The sequence below is a fragment of the Diabrotica undecimpunctata genome, chromosome 2 (assembly GCF_040954645.1).
Source record: "Diabrotica undecimpunctata isolate CICGRU chromosome 2, icDiaUnde3, whole genome shotgun sequence".
Lineage (NCBI taxonomy): Eukaryota > Metazoa > Arthropoda > Insecta > Coleoptera > Chrysomelidae > Diabrotica > Diabrotica undecimpunctata.
The window spans coordinates 84,069,134-84,083,155 of NC_092804.1; the positions used below are offsets into that span (position 1 = coordinate 84,069,134).

Consider the following 14,022-nt stretch of genomic DNA (forward strand, 5'->3'; position numbering starts at 1 on the left):
TTCCTTTCAAATATTTGTATATTTGTTTTCTTTTTTATTATTATATATTTATTCTTTTTTATATTGGAGTTTTATAGTTGGAGTTGTTCGGCAGAGCTTGCCATAATGTCTCTAACATATGAATACTGATGACATGACAATTTTATTGTTAATAGTTCTTCCATTAATTATTCCTTCTTCACTCTCACATGGCAATGCTTCTTTAACAGTGAATTTACTATATAGATTAAATAGTAGTATAGACATAATACATCACTATCTAACTCGTCTCGTGATTTCAATTTCTGAACTAGGTTCGTTATCTATTACAATTTGTTCTTTTTGATTCCAGTAAAAGTGTGTTATTATTTTTAAGTTCATGTTGTCTATGTTTTTGTCTTTAGAATTTAAACTAATTTTTCATGGCTTTGTCAAAATCAACGTAACAAACATGCACATCCACATTAATATCCGTTCATCTCCGTTCTATCGCATTAAAAGCAAATAACGCCCCTCTGGTTCTTAGTCCATTTCTGAACGCAAACCGACTATCATCTATTTCCTCTTATAGTGTTTTATTTATACGACCATGTATTATTTTCAAGAACAATTTAGCGCGAAATGTGGAGAGTAACCACTATTTCGATATAAATATGTCCTGTTTTGTATATTGTGTTAAACAAATCTACTATTATGTCTAAGACTAAACTTACTGCTTAGCCATTTTTGCTGTTTTTACTGCCATTTTGATTTCCTCTTTTAATATCTTTAAAACCAGACCATCTTTTACTTCTACTTTCTGTCTGTTTTGTTCTATTGTCTTTTCACAACTCTTTAATGTATTCTGTCCATCCCTTTAATTTTTAGCTAGTATTCAACCCTAGTTTTCCATTTATATCTTTCAGTATTCGCATTTTTTTTTATTGTGAGTTTATTCTATATTTCTTTTGTGTGTGTTAAAACTGTTATATCTTTTATGACACTCTTTTTTTTCTACGCATTGTTCTTTTAAACATTCCTCTTTCGCTTGCTTAATTTTATATTTTAATTGTTTATCCCTTTTTGTATACCTGATTATCTGTGTTTTTATGTCGGCTTCTTACTTCCAATAAATCTAAAATTTTCTTAGTTATCCATTGTTTATTTTTGTATCGGGTTGGTTTTTGACTTTTACCTATCCCTGCCTTTATTAACAACCATTTTGTATCGTTTTAGTATTTTACAGAATTTGTTCTGTAATATGCATTAATTAATTATGGATTTCATCTGCCAGGCGTTGTCTTATGAGTGGGTTCCTTAATTTACTTGCATCGATGAGTGCATCTGTTGTTCTTGGTTTTATTATTTTCATTTTTAGCCTAATTTTTGGTATGCCTTTTAAATATGTTAATACATATCCAGTTTGTAATATTATTTAAAAGCCTTTTCCATCCCCTGTCTGTTTTCGTCTTCAAGTCTTCCTTAACATTATGCAATGCTGTGACTGTACTTTTGATCTCGATTATTATTATAATATTAAATATAAAATGAAAACTTTTGTGCTTTATACAAATTATAAAACTATGGTGCTACAAATCTTATTTAAATTCTTCCTCGTGCATTTACTGATGCCTGCGTTTTTGTTTTGATATTAATTTAGTAAAACTATGTTTAGTACCGTATTTTAATTTTTTTGTAGTTGTGGTTCTTTTATTGAATTATTAAAAAACTTCTAACATATTTTAATGTCTATATTCCAAGTTCTGACGATCTGGTTATATTAACATAAATGTAAATGTAAACGTCAACAAACTGGAAACATGAGTTTTTTGGATGTGATTATTATTAGTGTTTTTTTAGTTTGTAAGTTACTAACGTATATTTTAATAATAATCGAATAAACAATAATTATATTTCTGGATACATCTGATGGATAGTATATATTCCAGCACGAAGTACTTCGGAGGAGTTTAGCAGCGGCGATGCAGGCAGGTATAGGGACTCAGAGGATTATGCACAAACACACCCTCCAGCTCGTGATAGTCGTCAGGATAAACAAAATAAGAACCAGGAGGAACGCGATGAAGGTAAGTGAATAAAACAAAAAATAAGTCTAGAATAATATACTTTCCGAAGAAAATGTCATACGAGAAAATAGAAAAAACTGGTCGGACAAATGCCATTTTGTAAGATAATTATATATTAGATTGAATTAGCAATAGCTCATTTGAAAGTTTGTCCCAAGGTCCTCTCAATAAAATTTGCGTCAAAATATGTATTTCAATTATTATCATTAGTTAAATACTTGTCGCAGCACGTTTAAACAATAATACTTAAATTAATAATTTTATCGCTAACTAAGATTGCTATTTATATTTTTTTATGGAATTGCTTGAAGTAAACATGACATACTTTTTGCCCATGCGGGCATAAAGTGCACTTTATGATCCGCACAGGCATTAACACAAAAAAAATTGATAACTTCTTAATAAGATGTATTATTAAAGTTGCAAAATATAGAATTAAATTATTATAACTACTTAACATTATTCAGATAAAACTGGCCATTCTGGGAAGATCCGGTGATAGATAGATCTGACATTTTCATTTTTTAGGTTTGACAGCCACAGATCTTCATTCATTATATTTCACCCTCAAGACGATAAATTTTCTGAATTTTTAAAAATATTTAGATTTTGAATACGATAACAAACTAGTACGGTATAAAAGTTTGTATGCACCGTGGGCATTAATAGATGTGTATGCCCTCGGGGCATACTTACTTGGGCCAGAGGCCCTCGGCCATAAACATCTACTTAGTGCTCTTGATACACAAATAAATATTATAAGCTTAATGGTCCAGAAAATATATTGTGCAATTTGGAACTTATGGGATAATAGCCAGATTTTTAGAATGTAATTGATAATTAGAAATCTAAAATTCGGATAATTTTTTTTAAAAACCACTCAAAATGTGTAAAGATGTATTACTTACCATATTACTTTTTTGATACCAAGAAATTTAATTTTATTTTTTTAGAAATCAGTATTCTACCCAGTATTCCTAAATGTTTAACGTAAATATCAGCTTAAGGTAAAATGTTGTTCATTTGGACTGGTAAATATTTTTTTTGCGGGGAGAGAATCTAATGTCTGTTGATTTTCCTTCATTTTCTTTCATGCTCTACTTGGATAACCACTTCTGAATTTTGTTCTCACTGGTTTGTAGCTGCCTTGATGCCTCCTTTCTATATTTGTATGTATATATATATATATATATATATATATATATATATATATATACATATATATATATATATATACATATATATATATATATATATATATATATATATATATATATATTGTATATATGTCTTTGTATAAATTAGTATCAATATTGGTCCTAGAACGCTGCCTTGTGGTACTTCTAATTTGATGGGATTCAGGGAAGAGTAATCATTATTTTGCTGGATAAGGAAAAATCTATTGATAGGCAAGATTTGAGAACCAGGAGGTGAAGATATGGGAGTAGTTTCTTTATTTTATATAATATAATAGTATGCCATATTTTGTTGAATACTTGTGTCATGTCTATAACAGCTGCAGTGCAGTAGCATTTTTAATTGAAATCATCGTGAATCTTATTAATTATTCTATGGACTTCTATATTGCCATAATTATTACGAAACACAAATTGATTGTATCGAATTAGAGACTTAGCTTTTATTACTTCTTTTAGTGTGTTGACATAATATTTAGTTTTTCTAACACTTTGGATATAATTGGTAGCAGACTAATTGGGCGGTAGGAAGTAATTTCCTCTAACTTTTTGCCTGGTTTTGGGATCATTATTAGTTGTGTAACTCTCCAAATCTTCGGGAAATATCCTAATATCAGTAAGGTGTTGATAATGTACGTCAGTAGTTGGTAACACTTACGGGGCAATTTCTGAAAAACTTTGCCTGTGATAAGAATATTACCCGGGGCATTCTTAACAATCAATTCTTTCATAATTACGTTTCTAGTTTCGTTTAGCAAAAATTTGTTTATTGGTAAGTCCATTTTGAAAGAGACATTTAATATTTCGTCTATTTCTTTGCTATTCAGTTGCTTTTCAGTATAGTAGGAACTAAAAAGGTACTCTTATTTAGTGTTCTGTAAAAGCTTCTGTTTTTTCTTTATTGTTTCTTGTCTAAATATTTTGGTTTTTGATAGGCGGGGTTAATTATTGTTGGCGTTTGAACATTTTTGTAGCCTTATAACTAGTATAATTAAAGGCTTCGGTGGGAGTTAGCATTTGTAAGTAGTTCTTGATCTTTCCATTTTTGATATCTAGGAGTGTCTGCTTCAGTTCTCTGTTGGTCCTATTATAATTTTGTTTATTATCTACCGTTCTATATTGCATTCTCTTCTTTCTTAGTTTTTTCTTGACGTTGATTTTTTCTTTAACTGATACGGGTATCTCCTTTATTTTTCCTTTATGTATTATTGTTGGAGTGGCGTCGCATGCTGCATCCTGGATTTTTGTTGTGACCTCTTCGATCGCTATGCCTATATTACTTTCTATTTCAAGTGGTACATCTAACGAAATTAGTTCATCTAACATGTTTCTATACATGTCCCAATTGGTTTTATAAGTGTAGGTGGAATTTCGCTTGTTAAAATTTCTGAATGTATTGTAATAAGTATTGACAAGCGACATCAGATGATATTATTTTGCATTTTTCGTTATCTACTTCTTTAGTAACTGCAAAGTCTGTTAGGTCTGGTAATTTATTGCTATTAGCTGGTCAGTAAGTCGATTCTCCAGTAGTAAGGTATCTGAGATTATTCACTTTTATAGCCTTTATTAATTGTCGGTCTTTGGTGGATGTTAGGCATGATTATCAAGTAGTATTTTTGGCATTGTAGTCTCTTCTAGAAATGTGTTATTTAAGGTCTTAAAATATTCTTTATAGTGTTCTTTTTTGTTATTATGTTGTTTGGATGGGCAGTATACTGAGAAATTTCTCCATGCGCTTTTTCACTGGGATGTTTCATTATATACATTTTATATTTTAGTAATCTAATAAAATGCTTTTTTGTATAGTAAGCTTCGGAAATTCGCAGAATGTCAAGCTTCTCGTTTTTTTTTATGAAAGTTTGACTTCTTCCGTATATTGTTGAAGTCCGTTGGTATTCCAAACTTCTATTTTATATTTATACTATACTGCCATTATGCTAGTTTATTAATTACCATAGTTATGTCTATGTTGCGTAGGTACATTGGTAAAAATTACAGAATATATTCGAGAAACGACAAGTAAATAATTAATCAGAAGAGCTGAAGAAATATTGCTAACCATCGCATGACACTTATAATATGCTCGAGAAATAACACAGCACAACAGTGCCTGGATACATTAAATCAAAAACTCTCCGTTCATTCTGGTCTACTAACGAGATATAAAATTTGTACCAAACGAATATCGGACAATACGCTTTTTGAGAATGCCGAGAAGACGTTTTATTCTTCATAACTGGAAATCTCCTGCACCAGACCGAGTTCAAAACTTCTGACTTAAGAAGTTCTAGAGTGTTCATGAGTGCTTATTAGCATTAATTAATTACACTATTTCTAATCCGCAGGAAATACCATTATTACTAACTCAGGGAACAAATTATTTAATACCAAAGGATCAAAATAACACGCAAGATCCAACCAAGTTCGCCCAATAACCTGTCTTCCAACTTTGTATAAATTGGTCACATCCTGTGTAGTCCAGTGTACCTATCAAAACTTAGCTCTAAAAAATATCATAGAGCCTCAACATAAAGGATGCACTAAGTGTTTCATGAGCTACATAGAACACCAAATAAAGAAACCTCTTTACTGCTTTAATCGACTACAAGAAAGCATTTGGACAGTGCCGCATGAATGGCTTATAGATACATTAAAAATATATATAGTCCATGATAACATAATGACCTTTTTAAAAGATATTATGCCAGATTGGAAGATAAAAATTCTCCTCCAAATACCTGGTGAAAACAATATCGAAACTGAAAATATTGTAACCAACCAGGGCCTATTCCAAGGTGATTCGTTAAGTTCTCTGTGAATCTGTCTAGCGATGAACCCCTGTCCCAGCAACTGAACTTAACTGACACAGGTCTTAGCATCAAAATAACACTACTGTAGTATTGAAGCTTAACCATCTACTGTATATGGATGATTTAAAATTATTGGCTTCCACTCTAAGCCACCTGGATCAGATGTCGAAAACTGAAGAAATGTTCTCTAATAATATTAGAATGCACTTTGATCTTGACAAGTGCCGTACGTTAAATATATTCAGAGGAAAAATTCAACCTGGCGGAATGATAATATTTTTTTTCCTTTTTGAAAAACACAATTTTTATAGGATTAGTCAGTACAGAAAAGATATTAAGTAAATGTAAATGTATAACGCCAAATCTTAGATTACATAGTAGAGTACAAACACACATACAAAATGTAAAATTATAAACATAGTATATAATTATAAATTATAAACACATTAATTCTTAAAATCATTAAAACATTCATCCAAAAAATATTCGTTTTGGAATAAAAAATTTTTTAAAATCAATTCAAATGTTCTCACATTCTTACATTTTTTTATTAACTCTGGTAGCTTATTAAATATTATTTGATTTTTTATTGTACGTGTGTAAATAAGCGTTTTACCTCTACAAAAGGTTATATTTAGTTTTTTATTCTGACTCTGTGAATTTAACTAGTAGTTCGAAATTTGTCGAGATTGGATTGAATAAAAACACAAACAAAACTATATAAGGACGGTACAGTTAAAAATTTATATCTAATAAAATAACTCTTACAGCTAGTTATTCTAGAAATACCAGAAATACAGCGGATTATTCTCTTTTGAGATAGAAAGACTTCACTGAATTTACAAGACGTGCCCCAAAATATTAGGTCATACTGCAAACGAGACTTCACCTGAGCATATTACAGTATGATTAGCTGTTTTTCAGTTAGTATGCCTTTGACGTTCCGAAGTGGGTAGCATTGCCTTTTCCAATTGAGACATTCATCAACGTACAAACCCAAAGACTATAGGCATTGCACTGTTTTAATTTGTTTAAAATATTTTGATAATTCGGCATCTAAAAGATGTTTTTTTGTGTTGTGGAAATAAAAAGCATACATTTGATCGGCATTAAGATTTAAGTAATTTGAAAAGTCAATAACTAAGATCACACAAGAGTTCGTTATTTTCAAGTGATATGTAAACTCGTTGCTGAAAGACCCAAAGAGATAGTTTTGCTTATCTGCAGAAATATTTTGTGCAGCAGTTTTCCAAGCTGCAATTGCCATTTGGATCACTAACATTCGAAAGGAGAGGGCGTAGTAAGAAAAAGAAAATATGATTTATCTGATATAAGTATTGAAGTGTCATTTGCATATAGAGTAAATTGTACAGCGGAATTTAGTGAAGGTAATTATCTTTTATTCCAATATTTGCTAATTTTTTAATGAGTAAGTTATGATCAGCACAGTCAAATCCCCTACTGAGATCACAAAAAATCCCGACAAGGTATTTATCCGCATCAATAGGTTAGTTAAAGTCTCACTAAAAGAATGCATTGCGATATTTGAAGACTTACCTTCCTAAAAGCCGTGCTGAAATTGACTAATAACCTTATTCTTCAGTAACTAAGAGTTTAATCTGTTAAGACAACAGTAGTCAAATATTTTCTAAATCACTGAAGGAACAGTTGTATGTTATGTTCTCAAAGTAGCTAACACTAGGCAGTGCTCAATTAATATCAAGTAGTTACATTCACTTTCCTAATTATAATAAGTCTCCAACACCCGATGGATTAAGGCATAAAAATTATTGGCTATGGTCTATGAGGCTTCTGTAGCAGAGCCCTAGACAGAAAAGAATAGAGAAGCATGATCCGATACATGATATCTCTGTAGTCTTTCGAGAGTAAATATTCAAAAGAAGAAGATATTAAGAAAACTAATCATTTAAATCGGCAAATTTTGTTCACGTTTTAAAACCCTATCTTGGTTTGTATGGTGATAATTTTACTATTATGTGTAAAAATGTACGCGAAACATTGTTATATATATTTAGGAAATAAGAATTATATTTAATAAGAAAAAAATACGCGTTGGATTATTGTTTTGATAGAAATGGATACTATTGGATAATTCAATAAAACTTGAAGTCTATTAAACAGAATATAATATGCATACGAAACATTTTTCACACTATAAACAGTACCCAATTAAAAGAGATACTAATAATATTTTGAATAATAACAATTCGGAATCAATAGAATGAGTAAAAGTAAGTTGCAGAATATGTGGGTACTTTTTGTTTGTGCTATAAAGTAATTACAGACTACATCAAAATAAAATACTATAAGAACGAACTTTTTACGTTTCTTATTTACAAATTACAATATTTTTTATTTCAGAAGCAATTAAGGTATATGACGGGAACAACTCTTTGCGCAGACGGATATTCAGAATCATTGTAGTTCCAAGACAGGCACCTTTGAGACAAGTCCTGACGCAGGCACTTCGGGCGTTTCATATTACGAAAGATCCAAATTCGTTTCATCTAACTGATCTTTATTCACCGGATGAAGCAGTAATGCAGGATCCAACTCCTGTACTAAACCTGCATAGGAAAGAAGGAAAAAGACCAGCAGTTTTTCTCAGATTCAGGTATATATTTAATTCAAATTTAATTCAGTTCAATTCAAAAATGTTTTACTGCTTGATTATATATAGATAACATCTTTCTATATTAAAATAAACATTTTCCCCATAACACTTAATCTTGGGGATTGACCAGAATATAAAAAATATAAAAACATTTTTTTTTCAGTAACAATAAAAAAATGAGATTTTAACTCTTTAATTAATTAATAGTATAAGCAAATAATAAACAGAATATTTATATATGATAATTTAAATTTATATGATGACTTCAGACACCATAAATATTCATCATATCATGGATATATTAGCATGCAATGAAGCTACTAGTTAAATTCCAAGATTATAGCTAAACTGCCATGCTTCCTTTACATATCTAACTAGTTCCTTCCAATCCAAATCATCCCAATCCTCTCATGAGTTGTAACAATTCCTACCTTTCCAATATTTCTTTCCTATACCAATCAAATCTGAATTAATCAGTAATACCAGACATTGCTCCATAAAATGGAGGCTCCCACCTTCCTTCCATTATACAAAGTACGCAGTTTCCTATCCTTTTCTCTACTAAGTATATTATTAAGATATAGTGCATCACATTTAATCTTAAATATCGAATAACCCATATCAACTCTTACCTTTATCAATTATCTTTATAGTGATTGGAGAAACACTATTCGTCATCCCTCTCTAATGATTCTTGCCTTATTTCATCAAGGATCACTTTTACTATTAGTTCTAGCTTATCCACCCAAAAATTCATATTTCTCATTATGTGATAAATTCTTCTCCCCACATTTTAGTTTTTGCATTCGTTTCTCCAACCAGAATTATCCAGAATGATTTCTTATCATTTTAAGGAGAAGAAATTTTAGTAGGCGTCCTTCCTCATGCACTTGTCCTCTTTTCACGTAATTTTTATGTATTTTATCGTAAATATATATATACACTCTAGGCCAAAATTAACCGGCCACCTTAAAAATTGGTAATTTTTGATTTCTTATATCTCCTAAACTGGTAGTCCGAGTTAAGTGATTTTTTTTAATATGTTATAGCCTTATTCCTTAAAAATATCGTTATAATAATATGGTTGCTAAACAGATAAATTTTCATTGTATACCGGGTGTACGAATTAAACTGTGTTTTTTTCTTAAAGTTTGCATCACCCTGTGGAATAGTTTAGCATTTATAAAATATTGAAATTAAAACCTAACTATAGTCTCATGTTTTCTCAACATTTTCCTTTTTGATTTATTCGCTTATGTTGGATAATACAATAGTTAGGTAGTTTAACAACTAGCCATGTTTTTCATCAATACAGACGATTTAACTCACCAGCAAAATTAAACCCCACCACTTTTATTATTGTTTTGTTTAGATTACCTGTGACAAATTGTTTCCTAAATTTGTGTCATCGAAGAATTTTTGACATATAGTCGTTGTACGACATTGTTGCAAATCTGTTTTCGTGTTAATAACAATTCTTGAACAATTTGTAATTAAAATTAAATTTGTAATTAAAATTAACAATTAAAATTGTAATTTTATATCATTGTGAGCGAATATTGTTTAAGTTGAAATTTTAGTGCTTACTTATTTATTGTTTGTGATTTTAAAAATGCCACTCGTTCCAACTGATGCTGCTAGAGCAGTGGCTTTAGTTAATGCTGGTTCAGTCAACGTCATATCGCTGGTATACTTGATGTACCCAGAACTACGGAACAAGATGCGATCAGACGATTTCGGGAGACAGGATCGTACAACTGCAGGCCAGGTCAAGGCCGAAAACGATGCACTTCAGTTCGAGATGACCACTTCATTGTCACTAAAGTATTGAGAAATCGCTTTTGCACCGCTCCTGAAGCTCGTAGGTCTCTTTTTGAGGTGAGAAACGTTAGTGTGAGTAGACAAACGATTACAAGAAGACTGTCAGAAATAAACTTATGGGCTTTTCGTCCAGCTCGCGCACCACAACTGCTCCCACAACACCGTAGGGCTAGACTTCTTTTTGCGCGAGAATATGCTAACTGGACTATGGCGGAATGGAAGAATATACTGTTCTCAGACAACAGGTTTAGGAGATATAAGAAATCAAAAATTACCCATTTTTAAGGTGGGCGGTTAATTTTAGCCCAGAGTGTGTATGTTCTTGTTAGTTTCTCAATCCGACATGTAATTTGCACAGTAACTCAGGATATTAAGCAATTTTTTATAAAAAAGACTTCTCGCTGCCTTAACTTTCTTAAATTATGCAAATTCCCAAACCTTCCTTAGATAATAATGGAATGTTAGCCTTAGCTCTAGCCAAGCCGTATTTATAACTGTCCTTGTCGTTCGTTGTTTTTTCTTAAAATGGGCACTAAAAGATAGTCGCAGTGTCAATTTCACTCCCAAATAGCAATAATTGTTAAAGATTTTCACCAACTCTATGTTTATTTTCCAATTTTTTATAATATTTAGATTCTCTTGTCTAAATACCAAAATTTTTAAGTTATCTATGTTGATCTTGACATTCTATAGCCTGAAATAGTCTTTTAATTTAATAATTATAATTTGTAAAACTAGCAGCATCAAATCATCAGTATAAGATAAAGTTCATTTTATCAACCCATTTAAATTAACACCCACTCTTAGAAAAACATGTAGGTGATTAATAAATAACACAAAGATCAGCTGACTAATAAAGCAGTCTTGCCTGAGCCCCACATTACAGTTAAACATCCGTGACGCACCATCTCTTCTCCAAATTGTAAAGTATGTTCCTGTAAAGAGCCATCTGATAATTTTTAACATTTTAGAGCACTGCCCCATACAGCTAAGCTTGCAGTAGAGCGCCTGTCGATCAATCGTATTAAACGCTTTACTAAAGCCCAAAAACAGAGCAACAGTTCTCTTAGAACTCCTTGCCCTTCATATAGTCCAGTTGTCAGAGAGTTGACCCCTAAAAATCATACAAACAAGCTGAATTTTGCAGAAAATAATAATTTTTGGACCCGAAAAAAGATGCAAAAAAATTTACCACTTTTACCCCCAGGCTTTCCTCTAAAACCGCCCTCGCAGAAAGGTAAAAATACAAAAAAAAATCGATTTATCAGGAATCTGTACACCGTAGAAAAAAATGTTTCAAATAAAAAATGTAACTTGCATGTCAGTTACTTGCGCTAAATCAATGTTTTTCTAAAGGTGTTAAATAAATTATCGTAGCGCGATTTTTGTCATTTTTTACGATTCTCGTGAGATCAATAAAATTGATCATTTTCGTTGACCAATTGTAGTAAAATTTCCATTTTTAGAGATCAATCTTTAAAACCTGACATAAAATTTCAATTATTAGTTGTGGTAATAATTATGAGTGATTTGAAATATATGAAAAAATGCAAAATTTAATATTTTACATTACAAACGATTACACGTCACGGGAAATGCATTTAATAAGGCAATTTTGGGTGTAGTTTATTGCAGGGGTTTTGTTCTTTTGAAAAACGTACTAGTGTCGTTGAAAAAAAAAAAAAGTTTTAAATGTTTTAGATCGTTCGTTTGTGTAAAAGTTTAAATCCAGCGTTTTTCATAACATCATAAAAACCTACAAATTGTTTTGTAAGTAGGTATGAACCCTGTTCGTTTATATTCTAAATTCTAGTATCATTACTTTTTGAAGTTATATTTCTATACGCGCGCTCCACGTTGGAAATTTGTATGGGAGTGAATCTGTGAAATCATTACATATGTAAGATAATGAGTAACAGAGAGACAGAAGATATATTTTCTCCCTCTTCCTCTCTCGAATATAAAAATGTTCCTTTTGTGTATATATTTAATATTACATATATTATATATACATATAATATTATATATATATATATATATATATATATATATATATATATATATATAATAAAATATTTATTAAAATTATTATTTATGTGATATGTTTTGTATTATTTATTAAATATTCATAATTATATTAGTCTTTTGTATTTCAAAATAATAATCTCAATAAATCACTGTATGACCCAGAACTGTCAATTTTGAAATGCGTTTGTGTCATGTCCTCGGTAGTATAGTAGTCAGTATCCCCGCCTGTCACGCGAGAGACCGGGGTTCGATTCGCAGTCGGGGAGGACTTTTTTATTAATATTATGACATGGTAAATTAAACATGTAAGTAGAAAAGTTATGTATATTATTGTCATTTTTAAATACTTATGATTATTGCATTTTAATTTATATTGTATTATTATATTGAATTATGTTGCACTGTATTGTAGTGTATTTTTTTATGTATATTATTGTCATTTTTAAATACTTATGAATATTGCATTTTAACTTGTATTGTATTATTATATTGAATTATGTTGCCAGTGCATTGTATTTTTATATTAATAACAAAATAAACAATGAATTTTACTGCAGAGTATGTGTAAAGAAATTTTTGCATTCAACTCCTTTCATACGTATATGAAAATAAAAATATACATTTTCATCAAAATATTGATTCAATCCTTCATTTAACTCCTATTACAGGTCAAATGTTGTTTATTAATTGTTAGTAAGTTGTTATTAATTCTGTTTCTCTTTCTGCTATGTCTTACCTATAGCATTATATATGTAATGATTGTGCAGATTGACTCCCAAATAAATTTGTAACGGCGAATGCGTGTATAGAAGTGTAACTTCTACCGGCAGTGCCACACCCGTTTTTTGTAAAGGACTGAGGATGATTTTAAAAAATAATAAAGCGAAACGTATTCTAGTTAACTAATGAAGTACCTAGGTGACGTCTTTCATTTGCCAATATTTGACCGATCAAACTTCTGCAATTCACCTGTTGATTACATTTTAAATATATACAGGGTCTCCAAAAACTCTTCCGACAAACGAAAACCGCCGAGTCCTCAGATAATTTTAAGACGATTTAACCCAATTCACCTACCTAGACCGAAATGGCCTTCTAAGGGTGCTAAAGCTCTTTGAAGATGACGCCTTGTAAGTAGTTTTTTTTTAATAACTCCAGAACGCTTTTATTTAAAAAAAAATATTGGTATGATTATTTATCGTTCAGAGTTGAATCGATTACATTAACCTTCTGACTGGTAAGACGTTACTGAGGGTCCCTTCGCTTATTATTTATTTATCTCTCATTTAAAAAATGTTTTCGAAGTTAAATTATGATACTGCAAATAATCTGAATTTAGTGAAAACATTTTTTATGAGTGGTTTAGAGCTTCAAGATTCATTATATATTGGAATTATTACAAAACAAGTATTCTGAGTATGCTTTAGAAGCGAAAATAAAAAGGATTCCTGAGGGACCCCTTGCCGGTTTATGTGAAGTTTCGT

General features: G+C 30.6%; 1 protein-coding gene across 5 annotated transcripts in view; it reads left to right on the forward strand.

Annotated features, from left to right (window-relative positions):
• LOC140434712 (diacylglycerol kinase theta) overlaps window positions 1-14,022 on the forward strand; it is a 495,511-nt gene that overhangs the window by 296,956 nt on the left and 184,533 nt on the right. For all 5 annotated transcript variants that reach the window (XM_072523170.1, XM_072523171.1, XM_072523173.1 and 2 more), the window contains 2 exons: window positions 1,908-2,045; window positions 8,437-8,689. In XM_072523170.1, the coding sequence (XP_072379271.1) occupies window positions 1,908-2,045; window positions 8,437-8,689 (391 nt within the window). The remainder of the gene's footprint in view (window positions 1-1,907; window positions 2,046-8,436; window positions 8,690-14,022) is intronic.